At 39.0% G+C, this 25325-nt stretch overlaps 1 protein-coding gene across 3 annotated transcripts in view; it reads right to left on the bottom strand.

Annotated features, from left to right (window-relative positions):
* Positions 1–4213: 4213 nt before the first annotated feature.
* The window catches only part of TJP2 (tight junction protein 2), a 47156-nt gene continuing 26044 nt past the window's right edge, over positions 4214–25325 (bottom strand). For all 3 annotated transcript variants that reach the window (XM_065740601.1, XM_065740600.1, XM_065740599.1), the window contains exons 3-23: positions 23829–23953; positions 21931–22033; positions 20623–21202; positions 19146–19249; positions 18855–19008; positions 17705–17813; positions 17460–17599; positions 16872–16938; positions 15303–15453; positions 14612–14720; positions 13358–13568; positions 11950–12137; positions 11371–11466; positions 11184–11263; positions 9932–10142; positions 9462–9562; positions 8893–9105; positions 8421–8531; positions 7083–7421; positions 6616–6701; positions 4214–5132 (exon numbers count right to left, since the gene is read on the bottom strand). In XM_065740601.1, coding sequence (XP_065596673.1) covers positions 4964–5132; positions 6616–6701; positions 7083–7421; positions 8421–8531; positions 8893–9105; positions 9462–9562; positions 9932–10142; positions 11184–11263; positions 11371–11466; positions 11950–12137; positions 13358–13568; positions 14612–14720; positions 15303–15453; positions 16872–16938; positions 17460–17599; positions 17705–17813; positions 18855–19008; positions 19146–19249; positions 20623–21202; positions 21931–22033; positions 23829–23953 — 3447 coding nt within the window. In that variant the 3' untranslated portion in view covers positions 4214–4963. The remainder of the gene's footprint in view (positions 5133–6615; positions 6702–7082; positions 7422–8420; positions 8532–8892; positions 9106–9461; positions 9563–9931; positions 10143–11183; positions 11264–11370; positions 11467–11949; positions 12138–13357; positions 13569–14611; positions 14721–15302; positions 15454–16871; positions 16939–17459; positions 17600–17704; positions 17814–18854; positions 19009–19145; positions 19250–20622; positions 21203–21930; positions 22034–23828; positions 23954–25325) is intronic.

Genomic DNA, 25325 nt, shown 5'->3' with positions numbered 1-25325 from the left:
TAGAACTTTTTTCTCATATCTAAATCTACACTCTTTGAGCTTGAAGCCATTTCCCCTTGCTCTGTCACCACAGAATCTTCAAAACAGTCTGTCCCCCTTTCTCCTATAGTTCCCCTATAGTTCCTCTTTAGATACTGAAAGGCCACTATCAGGTTACCTCACAGCCTTCTCTTCTCCAAGCTGAACAGCCCCAACTCACTCAGCCTGTCCTCACAGGATCACCTCCCTGAACCTGCTGGCCCCGCTTCTTTTGATGCAGTTCACGATTCAGTTGGCTTTCTGGGCTGCAAGGGCACTTTGTTTGTTCATGTCCAACCTGCCATCCACTGGTACCTCCAGGCCTTTTTTGTCAGGGCTGCTCTCATTCGTTTCATCCCCCAGCTTGTATTAGTAATGGGGGTTGCCTTGCAGTTGGATTTGTTGAACCTCGTAAGGTTCACCTGGGCCCACAGGTCCCTCTAGATGGTATCCCATCCCTCTTTTGTGTTCACCACACCACACAGCTTGGTGTCATCAGCAAACTTGTTAAGCATGCACTTGACCCCACTGTCAGTGTCACAGGAGATGAAGATACTAAAAAGTTATCAGCACCAGCACTGACCCCTGGGGAATGCCACTTGTCACCAATCTTCATCCAGACATTGAAGCCATTATGCACCTTTCTCTGAACTCAATCCTGCAGCCAGTTCTTCATCCATCAGACAGTCCACCCATCAAAATCATATCTTTCCAATTTGGAAAAGAAGATGATGTGGGTACCTGCTGTGTCAAAGGCCTTAGTGAATTTGATTTGCTTTGCTTGTTCTACTCAAATGTATCTGTAGGCCAGAATTTGACCAGTAGACTTTAACCCTGTTTAATTCCAGGTTATGGAATTCAGTTCCAGTCTGAACAATATAAAAAGGACTGTAGGATACTGGAAAGCAACCAGAAGGCAACAAAGCAGGTAATAAGATGGAAGCCAGGGATGACTGAAGACATTTGGACTTACACTGACTGATATAGAGGCTGGAGGCCTGTGGGGCTGGGAGCTCCTCCACAGAGCATCTAAAGGGAAAGCTGCTTCCATGCATCTTCCTCTGTCAGAGCAGAGCCTGCTCTGGGGCCAGCTCCCTCCTTGGCTGAGGAGGAGGCTTCTGTCTGTTTCTCTTCTCACAGCCAGGCCACCAAAGCCCCTGTGCTCTAGCAGAGCCAATATCCAGATGGCAGGAGCAGGATGAGCAATGGTGGAAGCCTGAGGCTGTTTGGTCCTAGGGAGAATGGGGCCTAGCAGATGTAGAGCTGCTAGGCAACCTTGGCCAGCTCATGCTTGCTGCTTCTTTTTCACTCCTCCCTTCACTGTGGACTCCATGTGGGCTGTATGGCTGGGGAGCACTCCTGCATATGGGCTGTCCAGGAATGCCCACACAGACAGCAGCTTCTTTGCCTGCCCAGGCCCACAGTTGCCAACCGTCCAGACACTGGGAACCGGGCATCCCTGTGGCTGTGTCTCTTGACTCTCATCACCTGATACTTGCATTTTAGGGCATTTCACATCTAGGACATTTCCCCAGCAAGGCTCTGGAAGGCTCTACCAAGAGGTGGACATTGCTGGGAATCTTTGCACTTGCACAGCCTGGGGCCAACACAGCTCTCATCCTGTTTCTGCTACCCTGCCATGTCTTGTGCTCTCGGCCTCAGCACATTTCTCCCAGCCAGGGCCGGACCCTTGCCCTGAGAGGGACTCCCCACACTCCTGCCACTGACTTGTTGCCCAAGTGGCATGTCTAGAGTGGACTCCTGCCTGCACACAATGACTGTATCTGCAGAAGAAAGGTCTGGGTCATCTCTTCCCTGTTTCATCTTCCAGTCCGTCAGAGATAAAGCACAAGGCAGCAGCTTGTGGAGAAAGAAGTGTTGTTTTTTAATAACAGTAAGATGTTACAACTCTGCAGTGGTCCAAACAAGCACCATGGAGCTCTGATGCAAGATAAATTCCTGCTTCCAGAAATGAAGACCTGCATTTTTTTTGAGAGAGATGTACTGATACAAACCAGTTCTGCAGTTTGAATGCTAGCTAGAAAAAGCTATGAAAGTTAACTATGAGAGGTTATCCCAGCATACCAATATAGGTAAAACTAAACAAGAAGAGAAGGAGATCAGGGAGGGGCTAAACAAGAAGTAAACAGGGGTGGGTACATCAGCTGGGGGGATTAGAAGCTTCACACAGGCTGTGAACTCTGCAGTTCTCAACCAGCAAGGGAAAGGAAGGAGATCTGAACTGGGAAGTAGCAAATATACTGTTGTGTCACTCTGATCTGACGCACCCTTCTCAAGGCTTCCTGCTGCTGCAAAGGCATAAAACAGATGGTGATTCATAGTGAATTCCACCTGAGCCTGAACTATTGAATATGACCATTTCTCACAAGGTGAACATGTGCCACACCTCAGCCAGCAATCCTTGGCAAGAGATGAGTGGCAGGGAAATCCCACAGGCAACCCCACAGAAGTGCCCTGCCCATGGTTCCACTCATCCCAGCCTCTTACCCATTGTGCAGGATCACCTTCACAGCACCAAGCTCCACAGACAGGTGAGCCACCTCCTTCCTCAGGCACTGAATCTTTTTGGCTTGTTCATTCACAGTAGACAGCAAGTTCTTGCAGACACACAGACCCTCCATTGTGTCTCCTTTTCTTGCCGAGCTTAAGAATGCTTCCCATCACCTCCACATTTAGCAAAAGGCAGAGAGGGAAAGGCACGAACCCTGGGGACTGTGCAAGACAGCACAAATGGCAAATGTTCATTTGCCACTATCCCACTGAGAGAGCTGCAGGATAGGTGGGGGCCCTTACCATAAGGTCACTGGGTATGGTGCAGTCTGACAACAGAGCCTGTAAAGGAAAAGCTTTCCATTGGAGCATCAGTCACAAATGGGAGCAGGAAGATGGGTGCATTTGTACTACAGACGTCCTTTGTCAGAATTTCATGTCCTTCAGCAGTCATCACTGATGTGTGACAAATGATTACCATAGTCCTAATGTTTCCTCCCGTATCAGGCTGAAATATGCTCCCTAAAGACATGGGGGACTGGGTCAGAGAGCATGTGGCTGCATGTAGGGTCCATTTTGAAGGGAGACTCATCACAGCCTGGTCTCCAGGTGCATTCAGCACCCCACAGCTACCCCAACATTCCCCTTTCTCATTAAATACTACTATCCTCCCCAGGCTCCTCTAGCTGGGATAGAGACCTTCCCATCCCTCTCTTTCCAAATATTCATGGGAAAGCTCCGCTTCAGTCACAGAATCTATGATTCTATTTTATCTATTATTCCATTCTGTTCTGTTCCATTCTGTTCCATTCCATTCCATGTCTTTATGAATATTCTGTTCTATTCTACCTATGAAAATATGAATTATTCTATCAGTATCAAACCATGTAAAATGTCAGACTCCCTCCTCCATATAAGCTCCTCTGAAGTACTAGAAGGCCGCAATGAGGTCTCCCCAGAGCCATACCCTCTCCAGGCTGAACAAGCACAGCTCACTCAGCCTCTTTTCATAGGACAGGTGCTCCCGCCCTCTGCTCACCTTCCTAGCCTCTGGACCCACTCCTGCAGCTCCACATCTTTGTTATTCACCAAGTCATTACTGCCCATGAATGGAATGAGGCAAGGATACTAGGTGGAACAAAAATCACCCTGATGAACTGATGATCATGACTTTTGCTTCACCCTTCTTATACACAACCAACCTACAAGCTAAAATCTAATGTATGCAGGACATAACCACTGCGAAGACAGAGTTATGGTGCTGAAATTTAGAGGAACCCACACCTGAACACATACAGCTGGAATAAAAAAAATGTTTTGATGACAACAAATTCTCTTAGCTGATTAAAGTGGCTTAATGGAAGTAAGCTACGGTGAGCAGCCCATGTTTTCTCACCTGAGGAATACCTTCACTTTGACAAGAAAAGACAGAAGGCAGTACACCAAATGTAAGTGTCTTACAGGCAGACTGTAGTTCTGTTTTGCTTTTCTTTTAAAGGAGAACAGACTAAAATACGAAAATACAAGGCTTCAAAACACTACTAAGATAGCACCAACAGGGAAGCTTTCTGGTATACTGAGGAGCAGAAGATAGATGAATGATGTACTGCTGTAAGCACATTTGTGGAAGTGAGGCTCTAGCAGCCCAACACTGCTCAGAAGGAAAAAAAAATGAAACATAACATTTATCTATAATCTATTCTTTATTATTTGCGGCTGTGTAAATTTCAACATGACTGAATTTCTACACCATTTTTTCTGTTTTAGCAGATCCTGGTCTTTTTCAACCAAGCTGGCCAACTCCACCTTCATTATGTACAGTCAGTATTTTAGAAATATCCCATATGCATATATGAACTTCAAAAAACAACATGCAAGGTAAATTATTGTCACAAATCTGATAAAAAAGTTAGGCAAAGGAGTCAATCCCCCCATTAGTGTGTTATGGCTTTACACAAGTATTGGATGTCCAAATGAACAACTAGAAATGCTTCCTGTTAAAGGCACTTACTGTTTTTAAATACTTTTAACTTTAGTTCTGTTGCATCGAGAATTCTTACCTCCTAGATCATACTTTCACAACACGGTAAAACAGCCCAAATTGGCAGTATTAATAAAAGGGGAAAAGAAGGTCTTCCTGTTAAAGTATGAAAATACTAACAATTAATGCAAACTTTGAAACAGGATTTGGTCCTTTCAAAACAGGCAACAGCGTTCAGGCGATAGTGATTTCTTTTCTTAGAAGCTAACAAAATAGTATATCCCCAAAAAACAAAGTCTTCCAGTTTCAGCCTATGGATATGTCTAAGTTGTGCAGCACACCTACTCATTATCCCCAACAAAAATACAGCTTTGCAAGACTAACTTCTGCTCCACTTTGGCTGGGAAGGAAGAGAACCTCAAAACAGCATTCTGCTTGCACGGATCAGCAAGCCTACAGTTCTGTGTCTCTGTATCTGGATGGCTGTCCATAATAACCTTTCTTAGAGTGGTCTGATAGCTGCCGACGGTACTCTTCCTCCTCCTCTCCATCACTGCCACAGCTGCCACGATCCTCAAGGTAAGGTCTAGTAGGAGGTTTCTGGGGTTCTGGAGGTCGGTAGCTAGCACAGTCAGATGGGGGAAAAAAAAGGATAATGTTTACTTCCATTCTGAAAACTTAAAAATAACAATACCTCGTATTGACTTTATGGTCACACACAACACAGAGAGCCACAAGGAGCCAACGAAGCCACTTCAAGCTTGTTTTACCAACATCAACATTTGTATAGCCACAGTAAGTCTAACAAAAGAGCAAGCTGGAGCTTTGTGTTCAGATCTGATCCACTCAACATGCCTGGAAAAATGCTAAATTTAGAAGTATTAACTACTCTGCACCTCACCCAACCTAATCAAGTGCTTTGCTGCTCTTTACTCCCTGAGCACAGAGGTTTCCACACTATTGCTAATACCCCAACTGAGTGACATCTTCCTCAAACTATTTCGCACCATTCTTTTCTGCACCATTCTTTGTATGCCTGTTTCCTTTCCTTGCATCTCTAGTCTTCTGTATCGAGGTCTGAGATGGGATGTTTCTTAAACTTACAGCCTTCTCTTCTCATTCAGGACTCTCACAATGGCTCCCATCTCTAAAAGAAACAGGCACACACAATCTGTTTATTTCCTTTTTATACACTTTGGTGCTGCCCATTTAACGTGACACCAAGCAGATGTATGTAAATGCAATATGCCAAAGATGTTTCACCAGTGTAAAAACCCATGATTTTTGCTGCCCTACACTGTACACAAATAAGGTATCATTCTCTCTCCATATTGCCACTGCAGCCCTTTCCAGGGCAGCCATTACCATTCCTCTAAAATGCTAACAGCACTGACTTATCTAAGTAGGCGAATACTCTCCATATGCAGTTAAAAATGACTTTCTGGCTACTTTCTAAAAACTCAGGGAGTTCTGTAGAGCACAAAACAACAGTGTTTATTCCTAGGTGACTGTGGAGGTTTCTGCTGACACAGTGGTCATACAATTGAAAAATCACTAACTTTAATAAAAGAATCTCAACAATTTCATGAGACTGGTTAGATTCAAAGAGAAGTTCTCTCCTCAGCTGTGCCTTGATGGGCATCCTCTGTAAAGTTTAATTCTGGGTTTCCCTATCCAGGCAATACATCTGAAACTAACTAATAACCTGAGTAATTAAAACTGCAGTTATTCATTAGGATAGACTAACAGTCACCAAACATCTAGCACAGAAAGAATGGAGTTCAAAGGACACAAATGCAGAAAAGCATCTGAGTTAGATTAATAGTAACTGGAACTAAAACCTGACTGTGCAAGTCTCTCAGTAAGCAAAACAGTTGTTTCTTCCTAGCTAACTAAAATATTATGAATACACTAAAAGAAAAAGAAAATAATGAGAAACAAAAGGAGTTAACTGAAGTTTTGCCTCATCTTTACAGTAATTTTCAAGGCACCACAAGAAAGCAATTACTGAGGTAGGATTCTGATTATTTTTATGAACAGAAACTATCCTCTTGACACTGAACTACACATTCAAAGCAGAATACTTTAAAGTGGATATACCTTACCTCATGGGCTGGGGCCAGTTCTGGTCTGACTTCTGCGTTTTGATAGGGACAGCATAAATATCTGGGTGCTTCTGGGCTATTTCAATCTTTAAAATAAAGTTGGAGAAAATAACTGTTCATTTTAAGTCTATCCACAAGGGATAAATAATAGACATAGGATGTCACAGCTACATCTGAAACAATTAAAGCACAAACTGACAAATGATCTTATTTGTATTCCTGCAGGTGCAAGATCTTCTGCTAAAAGTACATGTGGAAATGAAGGATTGCAAGAACAAAATACAGAAGCCAAAAATTACACTCTCTCTCTACATGCAAATCCACACAGAGATATTTCCTTTTGTGTAATTTACCACACTTCCCCCCCCAGAATCAACACAATGTTAAGTGTATGGTTTTCACTTTCAGGATGCAGACTGTCCTGTGTACTGGAAAGCACAACAAGGGGAGAATGTGTTTCTTCATACCCTGGCATTCTGGGCCTCCTGTAGCTCTTGCATTCTTTGCATCCTTGCCTTATGATCCATCTCCTCAAATATTTTGACTTTCCTCAGCACAGATTTTGGAGTATTTTCTTGTTCACTTCCTTCCTCTTCCAACTTTCCCTCCTCTTCTTCTTCTGCACTTGGGACTGCTGGCTGAGTATTTCTCAGGATGGGACGCCCAAAAGTAGGTTTCACAGAAACAGGTGGTGGTGCTGGTTTGGCTGATACAGTTGAAGACTCACTGCTGACATTGACGTTACTCGGTCTGGAGTCATAGTTCTTAGGGAAGTCATATAGATCCTCCTTGTTTTGTAGCTTCCCCTATAAGTATTAATAATAAGTTTACAATAGCGAATTCATATTATTATCTGAAATGAAGACTTTAATCTGAAGTCAGTCATTTTGCCTTTGTATTTTAGTAGTGCCACCATTCAAAGAAAATCTTGAAAGGTACTTGAGCATTTGGATATTCTGGGTAGCCATACATCCACATGCTACACATCAGGCTACAGAAGAGTAGCATACTTAGACTTATTGTTACAACTCTTTGAAGATTACCATAACTACCACAGCAACCAAGCAAACATAGCATTCCAAGGAAGAATGCAGAGAATACTGAACCCCCAGATGATTTGTCCATACTATCTAATATAAAATATCACCTGGAATTTAGAAGTGCACAGCACCATGCCCATCATCTCTTCTACCATTATTTTCATTGCTTGTGTCCTGCATGGCCCTACCTCCATTGGTGAACTGTATTTGGATGTATTTTTAATGTATTTGTGTATGGAATGAAGATGGTGAAGGCATACAGTCTCATGCAGAAAAGACGCTAAGGTCAGTGGATATCAGAAACTGCAAGAGTGAATTTGGTCTCCAAGCATCATCATTTTTTTCCTGAGCAAGGTTTAAGTAGTAAGTTAACAACAATTTCTAGTCATGGAAATTGATGACAGAGGTGGTAGACTTGTTTCTGCATTTCACAACAATGGCCCATCAGATGGACTTTTCTTGATGATTAACTCAGGTTTGTCCTTGTTACTTTCAAGTGCCTTTCATTTAATTAGCAGACATAAAAAGCAGTATCATTTCTTTTTCCATATAGAGACCTCATAAACTGGAATCTTAAAAAACTGCTATCTCTTAATAAACTGCTATCTCTTTTCTTTCTGCTGGGCCTTGCAAACCCCTAATTCATTCTCTCTTCCACTCATCCTTGTTCTCCTGTCTTTCATCATTCCTGTTGCTTTTCCTAATGTGCCACCCTGAAAAGTTCTCCTGAAAGAGGAACTTTGTATTCTGTTTCTATATATTTACCTTGGGTGGTTCAGGTTTGAATGCTGGAGGTGGACTAGGTTCTCTAAGGATCTCCCTGCTACCAGCTTTCCTCAATGGTGTTCTTTGTTCCAAGCTAAATTTCTTTATATTCTGTGAAAGAACATGAGAGATTAAAAAAAGCTGCAGTGTCATTCAACCATTTTTGGTCTCTCTCATGTTTACTATTTTGGCAGCAATAACCAAAGGTTACAGGACTATCAGCAATCTGATAATCAACACTGCAGATATAATTCAAGGTGATTAGACATTAGCAGAAACCTATAGAGTTAAGCACAGCAGCAGAGGTATTATTACTTTTGACCAACAGAAGATACTTCTGAAACACTATCATAGGTAAAATAATGCTGCACCTTAAAGAAAGTACAAGAGATTTTTATTTATTTTGAAGCCATATATACAAGGCTTTCAGAAAGTTCAAAGCACAGCCTTCCTGAAAATCCAGGCATCTCACCTCCTCATGATGTACAGGTTCAGAGGATCGGCCAACAGATGAAACTCTTGGTTCATCTACAGGTTCATCAAGTTCATTATCAGTGTATGCACCTCCTTCTCCATCTGTATCTTCTAAGTCACTGATCAACCGACTGTCACAACTCAGATAGTCAGCACCCATGGCAGTAAGGTAAGACATGCGATCATCTGCGTCATCTTCCATGCCATCCACCTGTAGAAAAGTTATTAAGAATTAAGGAACAAAGACTAAAGAAGTAAGAATTAGAGCTTAACTACATCATGACATCATGGTAAGAATGGCTTTGCAGAACCAAAAGAAATTCTAGAACAGAATCATAAAGGAAAATCCCAATTAGTTTATTCTTCCTCACCACTCTTCCATAGCCACAGGATTAGGGGTCAAAGCTCCAAAAGTATAAGATCAAAACAGGTAATTTTCAGTTACCAAGACAGACATCAACTGACTACTTGTGTAATATACCCAGCATAAGCAAATAAAAATTTTAACATTTTTGCTGACGAGATTATCTTGAGACATGTGTAAATTAGCACAGAGTGATCGCTTACCTTTCCTTCTGACACCCAAACTGCTTCACCTTGCTGTTGCTGAATGGTATCCTTCAGACTGCCATACCAGCTATCATTAGCTGAATTCAAATTGATGGTGGCTACACAAAATTAAGGAGAAAGTACTTACATGCAGCAAACACAGTATGAGCATTTATGTGAGTGTTCAACACACTTTTCATTTATATCACAAACATGTAGTAACTTTACTTTGTTCACATCCTAAGATTCTTAACTCATTTATTGCCTTTGAAAGATAGCACACTGACTCTCGGTTATGTTTATTATTATTATTATAATTTGGCAAAACAAGGAATTTTGAGAGGAAATCAAAGAAGAGATTGCTCATGACCATGGCTTCACATTCCTAGTTCCAGCCTGCATATTGAGTTAATACGCAGAACAGTAACTGGATGTCTGAAGACTGACAGTTACATCCACTGATAAGCAGGTTTGACACATATTCTTACCTGTAAAGAGGTGGGAACAAGTTTTCTTCAGCTTGTTTGCTTGCTCATAAAGCTTTCTTGAGCTCTTGTTAGATGTGGAACACAGCCTTTGTCTCATTGTTTTCACACCCTGCTTACTGTCTGGGTTAAAGAAGACTACAATGGGAAACCACTGGGTATAATTTAGCAGATCTACTGCTTTAGGAGTCACATCCAAGAGAGCATGTTTATCCTGTTAACAAGAAACTCCAATCAGTGCTCTGCCTGTACAGACTAAGGAGCAGGGTTTTGAACATCTTATCCTGGGAAATCTAGGATGCCTTCCTCCTCAGAAGGCCATAACTTGTTGGATTTTTTTTTCCTACAGTTATATTGCATTCAGAAGCCATAGCAGGCAACATTTCCCCTTCAGCTCAATTTTTCTGAACAGCTATTGCCTGACTCCACACTCTTATGTTAATTAACTAACTCACATTAAGTTAAATACACTTATTCTACTGAATTTAACTAGCTTTTCTCTCCACCTGTGCAAACCACAGCTTCCACTACCCCAACCATAGTTAACCAGGATGTTAACTATGGAATTTTATCCACACTTATTATCTGAGGAAAGACTTTTTTTTGTTTAATATATTACTTCTCAGCTACTGCTGGTGTCAAGAAATGTGCTGCAGTGGGGCATGAGCTCTGAATAGCCTTCTGTGTCACATGTTAACCCCTCTGCCACTGCCTATATTGGGCTTGGGATAGTAAGCAACAGAGTGCATTCTGTAGCCTACTTTTTAAGGTGCTTCAATTACAACCTATTTACTTTATTCCCAGAGAATATTACAAAAAGAGTCAGTTCAGTCCCAGTAGATTTCACTGCTACCACAACCCCTTCCAATTCAGTTCAAATAAGGATAACTGTGACACAATCTAAAATATTAGATTTCTGATGGCAACTGCCATATGCAGAGGACTGCATGACAGAAAGATTACACTGGAAAATTCAGGAAGCACACCACAGAATGTAGACACCCCTCTGCTTCAATTTATAATGGACTAACATAGCAGAATTTAATTTTTAGTATCAGGTTCACATTCTCATTTAGAGAACAGCTATCAAAATGATACAAACTGATCTTAAATACATTTCAAAATAGCTCTACCACTAGACAAGTCTGCTTATGAGAGAAATAGATGCAGTGAGGATAGGAGAAATCCCAAGTTTCAAGAGCAAATAAACTCAACAATATGCCTTTAAGAGTAAGCAGTTGTCATAGAAAAATACCTGCTCAATGATTTGCCTCACAGTGTTCAAGCGTACTACCCCAGTTGCCTTCTCTGAACCTGCATCTCTGGGTTCTGTCTCTGCAAAGAAAACATTTTAGCTCATCTGTAGTAGCTGGGAAGGTATGAGAACAAGTTACCACTTCTCTTCAGCTAAAGATGATAAGGAAGCTAGGAGGACAACTTACTTGCAGTCTGGTACAGGTGAGGCAAGTCATTTGACAACTTTTCCATAGCAACATCTGCAATAGGGCCAAATATCACAACAGGTCTCTTAAAACCAGCTGCAAAAATATAGTTGGAAAAAAGATTAGCCCAGTAAGATTGCTTTTACACACTTACGTGAAGCAGTACAAAATATCTTCATTTACTCTGTAAACTTAGCAAGATGTTAAAGGTATCATGAAAAACACTTAAATTTTATTTCTTGAAAGTTGGTGCAACAGTGCAACTTGAAGAAAGCTTCATCAGCTGAGAAAGCATAGAAGTGTTTTAGTTTAACTTCCTTATTCCTCATAATGATGATGTGTAGTTTAGAGGCAAGTGAGAACAACAGCAGTTTAGAAAATCTAGAAAGCTTTATTTTTAAAGCAGTTTATAGTGTCCAGAAATTTGCATTCTGATAAAAAAAACCATCATCTCTTTCTGTTGTTCAAATTTAACACTGAAGGCTAAGTTGTTCCAAATCACCAATTTAGATGAATAAACATTTGGACGCTAAAAGAGCCAGCAATAAAAGGACAGGTGGCTACAGCAGTCTCACTCACCTTCACGCAACTGAACTCGCTCATAAGCTGGGAATTTTGTGCCCACTGATACAATAGCTGTCAGATCTTCACGACTCTTCCTCAAATTCTTCTTCGCTCCAGATCGCTGCCCACGTGTTCTCCAGAAGTCTGCCCTGTCACTAGAGCCATCTTTCTGGGCATTCTGAACACTGGCCATCTGCTCAGCTCTGACAGAGAAAGCACAGTGCTTATTTGTAAGCATCTAGTCAAGAATGGGCAAAAGGTCTTTCACTGAAGAAACGAGTTTTGAATTTGCAACCAACAGTTTGACAGCTAGGCAGCCATGAATGAATAGTTGAAAAGGATAGAAATACGGGTTCCTTGGAGCAAACTCAGCATCAGAATGATGATCCAGATTACCAAAGCTACAAAATTGCTGGATTAGCCCAGAGTTTTAAACTGGTAACTCATACAGAGATAAAAAGAATGCAGCTGCACAGCATTGTGAAAAAAGAGCAGTCAAAACTGATGGCCTAAACAGCTGCAGCTATTATTCTCTTCTTCATTTTAAGCCACTACAGTATAGAAATAAAGGTTGCTTTGGACGGATTAATTACCAGAGAGGATGGAATGTACTAACCAGGAAAGAGGCAGGGGAACCACGTATGAGCTGTATTTCAGTAACTTCTGTACAAAGCAACTGAGAGCATAATTTTTTTGTTCCCATCATAAAACCATGACCATGTTCAGGGATTAAAAGCCAGAGTCTAAAGAAACATCCTTATTGTTTCTGCAGATTAATTTTAATTCCCTTGTTCAGTGCACAATCTATGAACACTTTTATCTCACATTAACTTTTACTAGAACAGTGTAAATTAAGCAAAATAACAACAACAAAAAAAAACCATTGCTGTCGTTTAACTCCATAGTTCATGCTAAAATCACTACTCTTGCTACCAAGAAATATTAGCTTGGAATAAATTCTAAAAATGTTTTCATCAAGGATTTACAAAGACTTCAGGCACTAGAAGGTCTTTTGAGATGAATCATCAGAGTATCATTGCACATGCAGTAGTGAGAGCTTGCTGGGTTTTGGCTTTCTTGTTTGTTTTTTAAAACTACCCTCAAGCAAATAAAGAACACTACCAATTTTGTAAAAAAAGAATTAAGAAGCTTGGGTGATTATTGAATCACAGTTCTAGGGCTGTGTTGCAAAAGCCCAGCTCAGTGTGTCCATCCTTTCTCTCATCTTCTCACAATACCATGGTCTAAAATCTACAGTTTTACAGGAACAAGTGTTGTGAAAGTACAGACATAAAAATTCCTTCATCCTTGTAAGGAATAAACAAACAAATAAATAAAGGTACGACCATAGGAAGCAAAAATCCCTGAAAAAAGAATAACACCTTTTTTCAAAAATTAGCAGGATGAGAGAATGTCAGCTTACCTGCTCCTATTTGGAATGAGGCCCTTTTCAAGTTCATTTCCAATTCTCACAGCCAGCCAGTTTCCCAGTTTGCCATCATACAGCGTATCAACTACTCTAAAGATCTCCCCTCTGGTGAAGGCTAAGCTCTGTGGTGACTCCTTCTCACACTCAAAGTGGCTTCTGATGAAGAATGAATCTCCTCTGCCACAGGCCATGATGTCTCTGTATACTAAAAAAGGAACTCCATTTAGTTTATGATTTTTACACTTGAAAGAAAGATTAAACTGTCATTCTAGATGAAAGTTTTAAAATTAGAATCATATAACTGACACTGGAAAAGACCAGTAACACCATACAGTCCTATTATCAACCCATCACCACCATGCCCACAAAACCTCACTGCTATGTCTACACTCTTCTTGAAATCGTCCAGACAGTGACTCAACCACCTCCCTGTTCTAACATTCCTTACCATGCTAGGAATACTATTTTTCCTAATATTAGACCTGAACCTTCCCTAAAGCAACTTGAGGCCATTAATTCTTGTCCTACCGCTAGTTACATGGGAGAGGAGGCTGACAACACTACTGACCACTGAGAAGCACCACCAGTCACCAGTCACCAGCTGGATTTAATTCTATTCATCCCATTTGATTCTTTCCCTCCACTCAAAAATACACAAAAGAACAGCCTCCACAACCACTACCCTATGCACATATTACCAATATTGTTCTGCATTTGTACAAGTGTGGCCATTATAGCAAAACGGAAGCATGAACTTGCACCTTCAAAAAGCAAAAGGCAGCTAGGGTACTTCAGTATTAAAGCAGGCTATGTCTTCAAACAGGAAAGCAAGAGGCTTGCTCCTTAACTGCTCAGCAAATTGCCCACTTTCTGCTGGGCGACTATGAATACATTATGATTGCCAAGGCATAGCCGAAAAGGAATGTAAACACCAGATCTCAGGTCAGCTGCTACATGCAGTAAAGAAGAAGGAACGAACAGTATGTTACCAGGATTAAGACAAAATGCTACTTGCTAATAACAAAAAAGGTGATGAAATGTTCTGACATTTATCACACAGGCATCTCTGTGATCCCTGTGGTATGGAAGACAGCTTTCTCATGCTATTGAAAAGGTAACTAAAATGCTGCCAAGAATAAGCAGGAGAGAAGTTATCACTGTAGTTTCACTGACAAAACAGATCATAGCATCCTTCTCAAACCTCCAAAAGCTTCATAGATACACGCACATTTTGATGAGAACACCTACCTTCATATTTGCTTTGAGCCAAAATTGTCACTGTATCACCTTTGGGAATTTCTAATAGGTATAAAACAGCATCCTCCCGAACAATGCCTCTGAAATCTTGAGTGTTTACCTATTTACCAAAAAATAAAATAACACTTGAAAAAAACAACAATTAAAAAAGAATACCCAAAGCTTTTTTTTTTTTTTTTAAGTGAATACATATATATATATATAAGTCAGAGTAGTCTTTCTAAAATAGTAAGGTTCAGGATGTTCAATGATAGATTATTTTGATTTCTTCTACAAATTAAAGAGTCTCCAAAAGGCCTTGAAGATTAGCCTCCTAAAAATGAATAAAAAAAAAAATAGAATGAAAAAGGACAAAATAGCATAGAAGAAATAATTCAGAACCCAGGAAAACCAGTTGCTGTTATTCAAATAATTGGGAGAAAAATGAAAAAAAGAAAAATATACAGGCTTTTTTTTTTTCCCTACTCCAAGACTAGGAGGATAGAGTGTACAGAAAACTTATTGTCTTCCATCTTGAGGCATTTTTTTTTAATTAATCTTTTTCCTATCAACTCTTTCCACAGAATTTTATACAAAACCAAGGAAAAACTTGATATTCTAAGAACATTGCTTATTCTATATTTTCACTAAGAAGCAAACGAAAAATTACAAAAGCTTGAATTTCAGGGACATATACACATACCTTGAGAATCTGATCTCCTTCCTGAAGTCCTTCCTGATCAGCTGAGGTGCCTTCTTGAATTCCAGCAATAAATATCCCTACATCATTTCCACCAGCAAGCCGTAGACCCACACTGTCCCCTTTCTTGAATCTCACCATTTTTGTATTGGGACTACAAGATTTACAGGCAGAAAAAGGACAGCCAGAAATTAGGCATATGACAGTAACAGGTTGGCAAGAACAAAAAATTGCAACTTTAAAAAACATGTAAGTAACACTCTTATCCCCTTTCTGTCACTAGGTAGGCTGCACATACCCAAGTAATGCTTCAAGGATCAATCACTTATTGGACCCTCTTTCCACGTAAGCAGATCTATCTATCTATCTATCTACCTACCTACCTACCTATCTATCTAGTATGACAACAGCCTGAGTAATGAGTAATCTCACTCATAGTTTTTTCCACCCAGCACTCAAGAACTGTCATACAAATGAAATTTAGGCCTATTTTCTTTGCAGTTTAACATTTATTAGATCACATGGAACTTTTGTTTACTTGTACTGACAAATAATTCAGAATATATTCTACTGTTATGTTAACTTTCATACCTTTCATATTTCAGAAAGGAGGAGGCTACAGGATTAGGTTCAGATTTTTCCTGTCAGAAAAGCTGTATGCCTAAATGACCTTCCAACACAGAGGACAGAATTTATCTGTCAGCCTTTCTCACTAATACCCTAAGCCTGTATTACAAATTCCCCTTCACTGAAATAATAACTTGATTAATTTGTACATCAATAACCGCATAAAAAGTCCAACCCCTGGCAAGATAAGAGAACTGATTTGAGAAAAAAACTTCAAACACATGATCTTTAGGCTTTGCCTTACAATCTCAGTGCTCTTCTCCCTTTCTTTTTTGTATTTGGAAACAGTCAAAGAGAACACGTATGTTGATTTCATATTAATACTGTTTACAACCTTTAGTATCTTAATTTTTAAGGCAACAACAGTACCAGATTAAAATTGATCACTTCTGAAAAAAACACAAAAAATCTGCCAATGCCCTCACCTCCACAAATTTTGCAAGGTTTTGGGGTTTTTTTGTCTGTTTGTTTGTTTGTTTTTTCAGTCAGAGCAGTTATGAAATGGCAATATGGACTGCACAAGCTTCAGTTTGAAGAAAAGATGCAAACTTCTGTATATAATTTTTCAGCTTGCATAGAAACACATCTGGCCTTCTCTTCCAACAGACTTGTTCCCAAATAGAGAATGCTCTCTTTGTATCTTAATATAAGGGAAAGGGTATCATTCTTTTGTAAGTATAAAATAATGAAGAGGTGTAAAATACATTATATACATTCCATATCTATAAGGAATTCCATGTTCCATGTCTATATGTTCCATACAAATACTTCTAAAACCATTTTTTTTCCCCAAGTATACACAGTTAGAAAGCGTGTGATCTTGGCATTAAACTTTAAAAGGAGTATCACTCCAGAAGTACAGAAAGTCTGAATATAGGCAAGCAATAGCTACATGCAAGTAATGGAAACACTGAGAGCAAAAGAACAGGGAATATGGCTCCTTACCCATATATTGCTTCATCTTCAGGGCTAGGTTTAAGAACTGTTCTTGTAACTGCTTTTGCTTGGGACACTGTATGTAAAAAAAAAAAAAAAAAAAAAGTGCAAGTTACTAAGCTATAAAAAAAAGTTCAACTGGCAGCAATTTTTAGTGATCAAACAGCAGTCCAACTTTCCCATACCAAAGATTAATACAAATTTAAATGCCTAGAACTGATTTATTTTCCTTTATTTTTAGGTGTTTCTTTGTTTTTCCTTAATTCTTGGGGGGAAAAAAAATCATCAGAAGGATACATAACTCTTTCATCAGGCAAGACAAATAAAAAATAGCTTTTCCTGTCTACTTAGGGTACCAGGCTACTAGGTAGCATCCAGGTAAGTAAATGTTTTTGCAATAGTAACTTTAATGGACAACTGCCTTCAGGTAAACTCAGATGTTTCCTCTTTCTTTATACTCCAAAGCAAAGACAGACCTGGATGTGATTAACTGGAAGACTAAACTAGACTTATGGATTTGACTGGGGGAAGAAACATTCTGCAGTCAGGAGGGGGAAAAAAAATGGAGGAAACTTCTATGGGAATTTCAGCTCTGACCTGCTACATCATCTTGGTACTTTGGTTCTTTGTTTGTGTCTGTAACAGTGACAGCAGTTGTAGCAAAATCACCAGTTGATTTAAATGGTGTAGGCATTGCTCCCATCCTAGACATCCTATTGGGTGGATCATCTTTTGCACTAAATTGAGCACAAAAAAAGAAAGAATGCAGAAAAACAGTTAACAGTGCGTGTACTTCAAGCATTCCCATGATAAGCAAAATACTAGAAAACAACACTTCTTACTTTGTTTTCTCCTTCAGCTTTTCATTGGATGAATGTGAATCCAGATCAGAATGATGTAATCTGTCATCTTGAGGGGAAAATGATCTGTTTGACTCTATTTCAGAAATATCTATAGAAACAAAAAAATATATAAATGAAAAGAGAAGTATATATAAAAACAGCAACAAACCAAAAAATGCTTATATTATCTGTACATGTAATCACCGCATTTGTTTACAAAAGCTTTCATATGTATGCTGAACTTTCAAGCCTATTTCCCTTCCAAGTTTGGTGTTCGGATCTGAGTAGGGTTTCATAAGTGTTGCATGCTTTTTAGTGCTTCCCCTTGTACACTGAAATATACCTTAGGGAGTTTTCACACAACTTTTGGGAAGCACACAGCACACAGCTACTATCACCATACTATCACTAGATTAGCTAGCATTAATTTGAGTTCTGCTGAAGAAACAGCAACAGAAGACTACATTAACCATCCTCACTTGTGCTTCTCAGTGATGAGAAAGAGTAGCCTTGAAATTTGAACCACACCTCAGTCATCATGGTAAAACCTACGAAGTATTGTACAGCATATGCTGACATCCAAGAAACAAACACCCTGCACTAAGTAATGTAATATCCTACTCCCCCAAACATCCTGACACCTTCGCAAAGTGAGATCATATTGTGAGATACAGCTCATGCACTGTCAGAGATCACTTATGAGGATACTGGAAATTGAAACCATTTCTTCCAGAGACATCATATCCTCTTGTTCTAAACACTTTTCAAATGAATTATGTAATAAATGTTAATGTCCTCAGAAGGACAGACAGTTCACTCTGCATGATTTTAATATTAAAGCCTTTTATTAAGGTAACCAACTTGTTTAGTATGGGAATTAAGTACCACTGACAATTATTTTGCCTGACCATCATCACTACTTCTTCTGTCTTTACCCCTGCCCAGTATGTAATTGCATGATTACTACAGAATTCTTTTTTCACCTAAAAGGAAGTTGGCTTGATGCTTATTTGACCATTATTTAGTTGTGTGTGCAGTTTTTTGCTTGTTTTGTGTTTTGAAAACTAGTACCACTGTGTCACAGCAAAACACCATAAGCTCCAATTTATCTCTGCAGAGAGAAGAATTTTTCATCCAAATTAAACCTCACCATCCATTTCTGAGTCACTGTCATTCAATGAAGGAATGTTGAGCAGGGTCTGCTTTCTGTCCCTGAGGACAACCAGCTGGAGCTTTCCTCGAGACTTCTCAATCAATTTTCGGGCATCAGCTAAAGACATGTTCTCTGTCACTGTACCGTTGATCTGGATATAGAAAGGTATCAAGTAAATAACAAAACTCCATATTGCACTGAAGTTCAGTACTGAACTTCACTATAACATGACATATACCATCTTCAACAAATACTTGCTACACTGCTAGCATTTTAACCACAACGCACCTTAAGAATGATATCCCCTTCATGAAGGTTGCCATCTTTGGTTGCTAGGCCAGTACTAGTCATTTCTTTGATGAAGATCTGACTTCCAAGTCGGAGACCATATTCTAGAATCAGAGAAATAACCCACTGTAGCTTAGATAATAAGCAAGACATAATTTTTTAACAATGTTGTGTACAAGCAGCATTACACTATGAGAAAAATAGATATGGGGGCTCAGTATACCAACATAACCCCAGATTCTCTTATTTCAGTGCTGTCCCACCTGTAAGAACAATAAGAAATCTGAAAACAATCACAGATAGATCATTAGCCTGCACCTTCAAAAGTGAAATCATGCCTTTGTTCAGTACGTGCTCATAAACACATTGGACTACATTTTCTCTGCATCAAAGTTTGTATGATATAGAAAGGCATGAAAAGGTGTCAACAACACTAATAAAAGAGCTAGTTCTTTTATCAGTTGCTTTATTGAAGCCATTTCCTATCTGTTAACACTGGTTTTATAAAAAGCATGTCTTTGAGCATGAAAAGACAGAAATCACACTTGAGAGAATCTTCAGAGCGTACATATGAATGGCAGAAAATATTACGGAAGTACTGGCTACATATAAAACTTCTTAAAGTCTCTTGATATTCCTCCTTATTTGGATATTTATCTGCATTATCTTTGCAGGTAGAAACATATGCATAGGGAGAACTAGAAGGAAGGAAGATGATCCTCACCAGAGTCAAAAGAAGAGCTTAAATAGGCAGAAAACTTTCACAAGTCAAAACAGGCACATACTTTAGAAAGTAAAAAAACAAAGAAAGAAAGAAAGAAACAAACAAAAAAACAACAGAAAATGAGCATAATCTAATCTCAGATAGGCTTTACAACACAAGAGTCTCTACTTCAGTGCATATTGAAAGATCACATTTTTTGCCTTCATCTACAACCTCCAAGACTCAAAAACAAAAACAAAATAATTAGAAAAAAAACCCTATTTCAGTTGTTGCTGTTTCAGTATCCATTACTTACACTCTGAAGTATTTAGAACCAATCAATTCTTGGAACCACTTATTTCCTTCAGCATAATAAAATTAAGTGCACCATTAACAGCAGAGTCTACTCTTCACTCAATGTATCTACCCTTTTTATAGATATGACAAGTGTAATCTCAGTCATGATCATATCCATGCTTCATAACTCATGTAGAAGAATAGGGAGGAGAAAAGAGAAAAACAAAAGACAAAGGGGCTCAGAGAGACTCAAGTGATGTGGGAGAACAGTTCAAAGGCAAAGTCCAAGGTGCTGGGAAAAAAAAAATAACCTGAAAGCAGGGTGAGAGAACAAAAGAACAACTTAAGCAAAAAGTGAAAAAGCTCTACTTGAATACTTTAAGCTTTTTTTTTTTCTAAAGCAGAGAATATTTAGGTACCCTTCCTGTTACCAGCAAAACAATATGCTTTGTTAAAGTCAAACCCTCCCATACCTACCTTCACTATGTTTGCCTTTTGTTAAGAGAACACTGATGGGTCCATTCTGATCCTGCAGTCCTAGGTACTCATGCTGATGGTATGTTTCAGGTGAAGGACTGCGAGAATGAAGCCTGTCTCGACTTCGACTCCTCACCTCCCTCACATATCTAGGATCAGGTTGAGATCCATAACTGTAACTGGCTGGTCCATAGTCTTCTCTGTAGTCCCGTTCATAGCCACCATCCCTGTCAATGCTTCTTCCCCTGCTCCGATCTCTGCCATAGTCTCGTTCCAAGCTCCTATCAATGCTCCTACCACGACTGTGATCACGGCTGTAGCTACATTCCCTGCTACGATTTCTGCTTCGGTTGTGCTCTCTGTCTTGGTCATCTCTATAGCTCTGATCCAGACTGTTTCCCCAGCTTTGACTGCGTCCTCCGTTGCCACTACGCCAGCTTCTTTCACTGTAGCCACTCCGAGCACTTTTGCCATCAAATTCTGCATGGTCATCCATTACATCTAAAGCTCTGTCCTCATAGTCAAGAGAGGGGCTTCTCCTCAAAGCAGCAGCCGGCACTTTCCGTGGCCTTTTCACGACCTGATCAGTGCAATATGAAACAAAGAAAGCAACTTCAACAGTCAGAAACTGACATCTGACAAATGAAAAATTCTTCACACTCTGATCAGAGATGGGAAAAAATAACGAACCTCAAAACTCTGAAATACTGCAGGGCTGTAGTTATAACAGTTGAAGTTAGTCTATTTATAGTACAAGTAAATGAGGTTATTTAGATGTGCAGAAGAAATATGTACTAACTGGAAGTATAAAAATCAGACGAGTTAAAATAAAAACACACACACAAAAAAAGCAAACCCACAAAAAACACATCATTAATCATATTCTTTTAACTCTGCAACAAGTATGCTTCTGAAAATGTGACAGCCCCCTTCAAAACAAGTGTAGATGCATCTGTCAAAGAAAGCTGGTCTGAATAGCCAAGTCCTGTAATATGCTGGACACAATTTTCTTCATATTATTTTATTTTGTCCAACTAACACTCATTATTCAGGAAAACTCAAGAGTAAAGACAAATTTTGTTCCCACCTTTTCAACAAGATAAATAACAGTGTCACAAAGTTAACTTTGATTTGCTTCACCTGTATAAACTAAAAGAAAAGCACACTTTATTTACTTGTATGCTCTACTGGGCAAAGGCTTGCTTTGCTTTACACATTTATTGTATATTTCATAGTAGAAAACAGGTATCTAGATTGGTTACACAGGTATATACCATTGTAGAGTGAAGATATTCATAACATACTTACAATGGTGGCCACTTTTCCACTTTTCCTAAGCTGTTGTACTGCAAAAGAATGTGGAACATTTTCCATTGGGGTCCCATTAACTATCACTACACGGTCATTTTCTCTGAAAAAGAGGAGAGAAAGAGAGAGAAGTATTGAGAAATCTTCATAAAAACACCAAAAGAAAACATTTTTTTTTTCCCCCTTAAGAATGAAGGAAAAGATGGATCAAGGGAATTTCATTCACTTTAAAAACAGTGCTCGTTATATAGACACTTAATACCTGAGGTTGCTACAAGAAGCTTTCAATATTTTGATAATCAGAGTTTGGGTAGAATAGCATAATTTTATACGTGTATTAGTATGTCCTGCTGCAGTAAACTGCCACAATTTCAAGGAAGATTTTGATTTTGTTTTAAGAATATTCATGACAACCACCAAAATTTATATTACTTATTAAATTTTTCATGACTCATCATCTTTCACAACAAATGTTAGCTTTTTTTATTCACAGTAGCATGAAGATTTTAAGATAGCTTCACACTGCTGCACACAATAGCATTCATACAAATGTCAACAAAAAAACATTCCTGCACACTGCTCTGAAACACTGGCATTTAAACCCCATCTACCCTGGAAGAACAAGTCTGATGAAAACCACACCAAACTGACTTCCTCCAGAAAAACAAAATAGAACAAAAACTGAATAAACAAAACAAAACAAAACAAAAAGGCAAAAACCCAAAACAAAGCAAAACAAACAAAACTGCTCAGGTCAAAAGAGATTATAAATTCAATTTTTCAAACAGACCACTAAGACTTAGCTATCCACAGGAGACAAATCCATAACACATGATAAATTAAAAACACATTTTCTCAAAGGCATTTCAAATCTACAGAGTGTAGGAGATAAAAATAATTTCACAGCTCCTCCTGTTACTTTTTTCTGGTGTTTACTCAGTTACAAACCTTACAGTCAAAGCATCAGTTCAAGCAAGTATTGGCTACTGTACCTTCTTTCAGCTAGATAAAAGAAATCCTTAGTACCAATTATTTTCTATTCACTGTAATCAAGTCACATCACAATCTTCTTTTTAAATAAGAAGATTACATACTTTAAGCTTCTCTTTGTAGAGCATTTTCTCTAACTCCTGAATGACTTTCATGCCTCTTTATGTACCTTTCCAAACCCTTTTACTGAAGGAGTATACCATTTTCTGTTCTCCAGTACTCTTCTGATCTAGTCCATCAGTTTTATGTGAGAAACTTTATATTATCTTGCCAAATTTCTGTTTGAAAAAAAATGGCCAGAACCCACTCTTTTGAATTACTGTGCAACTTCATCATTCTATTTAGCAGTGGACTGGAAACTATCTTAGCTAATAGATTTAAATATACTTGTCTGCAGTAAATGTTGTCATACCAAGGAAGATGTTATCTAAAGGATCTTGAAAAGCCTTTATTTCTTTCAAAATAATATTTAGCAAACACTTCTGTTTCTCTTCCCTCCCGTTATCTCTTCCAGTACCTGGAATGGTTTCGACTCACCATTAGGCTGACTTAAGACATTCTCATGAAAACTAATCACTGACCAGGAAGAATGTTTTGAGATGCTAAGTATTTTCTGTTGTTTCTTTAAAAGACATAAAATTGTAAGGGAGACACAGCTGCCCATAAAAGCTTTTCAACACTCCTGAAATTTATTTTCTTAGAAAACAGCAAAATATAACAATCCCAGGTGTTGTTGTTCTGGTTTGGTTTTTGTTTCCATTTACAACAGTCATCTAAGTCTTCCAAAAATCACAAATCTTTATAGGACTAAATTCCCAAGACATCAACCACAGCTGTCTGAAGGTTTTAAGTATTCTACAGCCATGCTCATAAAAATGTGTCAGACAGAGAAATAAGAAATTGCTTACTGAAGTAGTCCATCCGCTGGGCCACCTGGGAGAACATCTGAAATGACTATCGAGGTTTCACCATTTTCAAAATGTGGGTTATCTCTGCCACCAGAAACTGCAATCCCAAATCCTCGTTTTGAATCCTTGGAAACAAAAACAAATATAAAGCAATACTCAATTCCATCAGCAAACATTCTGACAGAGAGAAATGAGAGTAACATGAATATTCCTATGATAGCATTCTATTAGACATTATTCCAAATACAGCAGTTGCATGAACTGTTGCAGAAGCACACAGTACCTCTGGATTGTAGAAGGAATGGATTTATAAATCCACGTAGCAAAGTTGCATGTTCCCATGTTCCAAACTCTCAATCTACATAGAATACTCTGAGTTTGAAGAGACTTGCAAGGACACTGAGTTCAAATCTTAGCTCCACACAGGATCGCCCAAAATTCAAACCACATTTCTAAGAGCGTTCTCAAAGTACCTTCTGAACTCCAGCCTCTAATCTCCCAGTCTATACATGTACCCTAGGGATGCCCTCCTCCAGGTGCAGAATCCAGCACTTAATCTCGTTAAACTTCAACCCTGTGACAGTTATTAGTTAAGCAGACCACTCACTAATTTAGCCTACATTTTGTACACCATCCCACTAGGTACACATGCCGAAGTTACTGTTGAATATATATGGCTCTATTTTGTTACTGATGCTTAGGAAATCAGATCAGCATTTCTATTATGTCATCTTTAACAGCAACTATCTAGTCTTTCATGGCTACTTACTCCTAAACCAGGCTAAACAAGCCAATGACCCTGTGAATTTTATACTTTCTCACTATCAAGTATTTTAAATATGCAGTTTAAGTTGAACCTGCTCTCATGGCAATGTCAGGTCTGTAAATGCTCTAGTTTGGCATTCAAAAAAATTAAGGAAGTACTTAATGAGATGTGAAGGAATTGTGCCAGTAACACTAAACCTGGAGAGTAAGCGTAACTTAACTGCAGACAAGAATATGTGCACAAAGTGGCACTTCTTCCACAGCTCTACAGGTGTATTTAATAACCAGCTTGTGCTTTCTTCAATGAAATAATCAAGCTTCACAGTTACTGCATCTTAGCTTTGACAGGAAGCAGATCGATGCTTCAAAGCCACAATACAGAATTAAAACTAATTGTAGAACTCAATGGAAGTGCCTGAAACAGCAAGTCCATGGCTCATACTGTTCAAGTGGCAAAGAACTATCTCAAATTCAAAGATGAAATGCACATTTACAAGTAACTCAATACTCCAAAAGCTGGAAATTTCAAGATCTTCTGTAGTGTTTCCCCTGTCCATGTCTGCAACATGAAAAGCAATCCACCTCAGCAGTTCACCCATAAAACCAGTTCTGCAGGCAAGATGACTATTTTACCCCAGGCCATCAAGTTCATTTCATTGTAGAACATATGAAAATATTAACAGCACAGTAACAGCTTGCTCATTGCGTACAGCACCGAAATAGCTGGGAAGA

Source organism: Cyrtonyx montezumae, unplaced genomic scaffold (assembly GCF_038088225.1).
Source record: "Cyrtonyx montezumae isolate F1298 unplaced genomic scaffold, pur_monq_1.0 scaffold_29, whole genome shotgun sequence".
NCBI lineage: Eukaryota > Metazoa > Chordata > Aves > Galliformes > Odontophoridae > Cyrtonyx > Cyrtonyx montezumae.
This window is presented reverse-complemented; position numbering and strand designations above follow the sequence as displayed.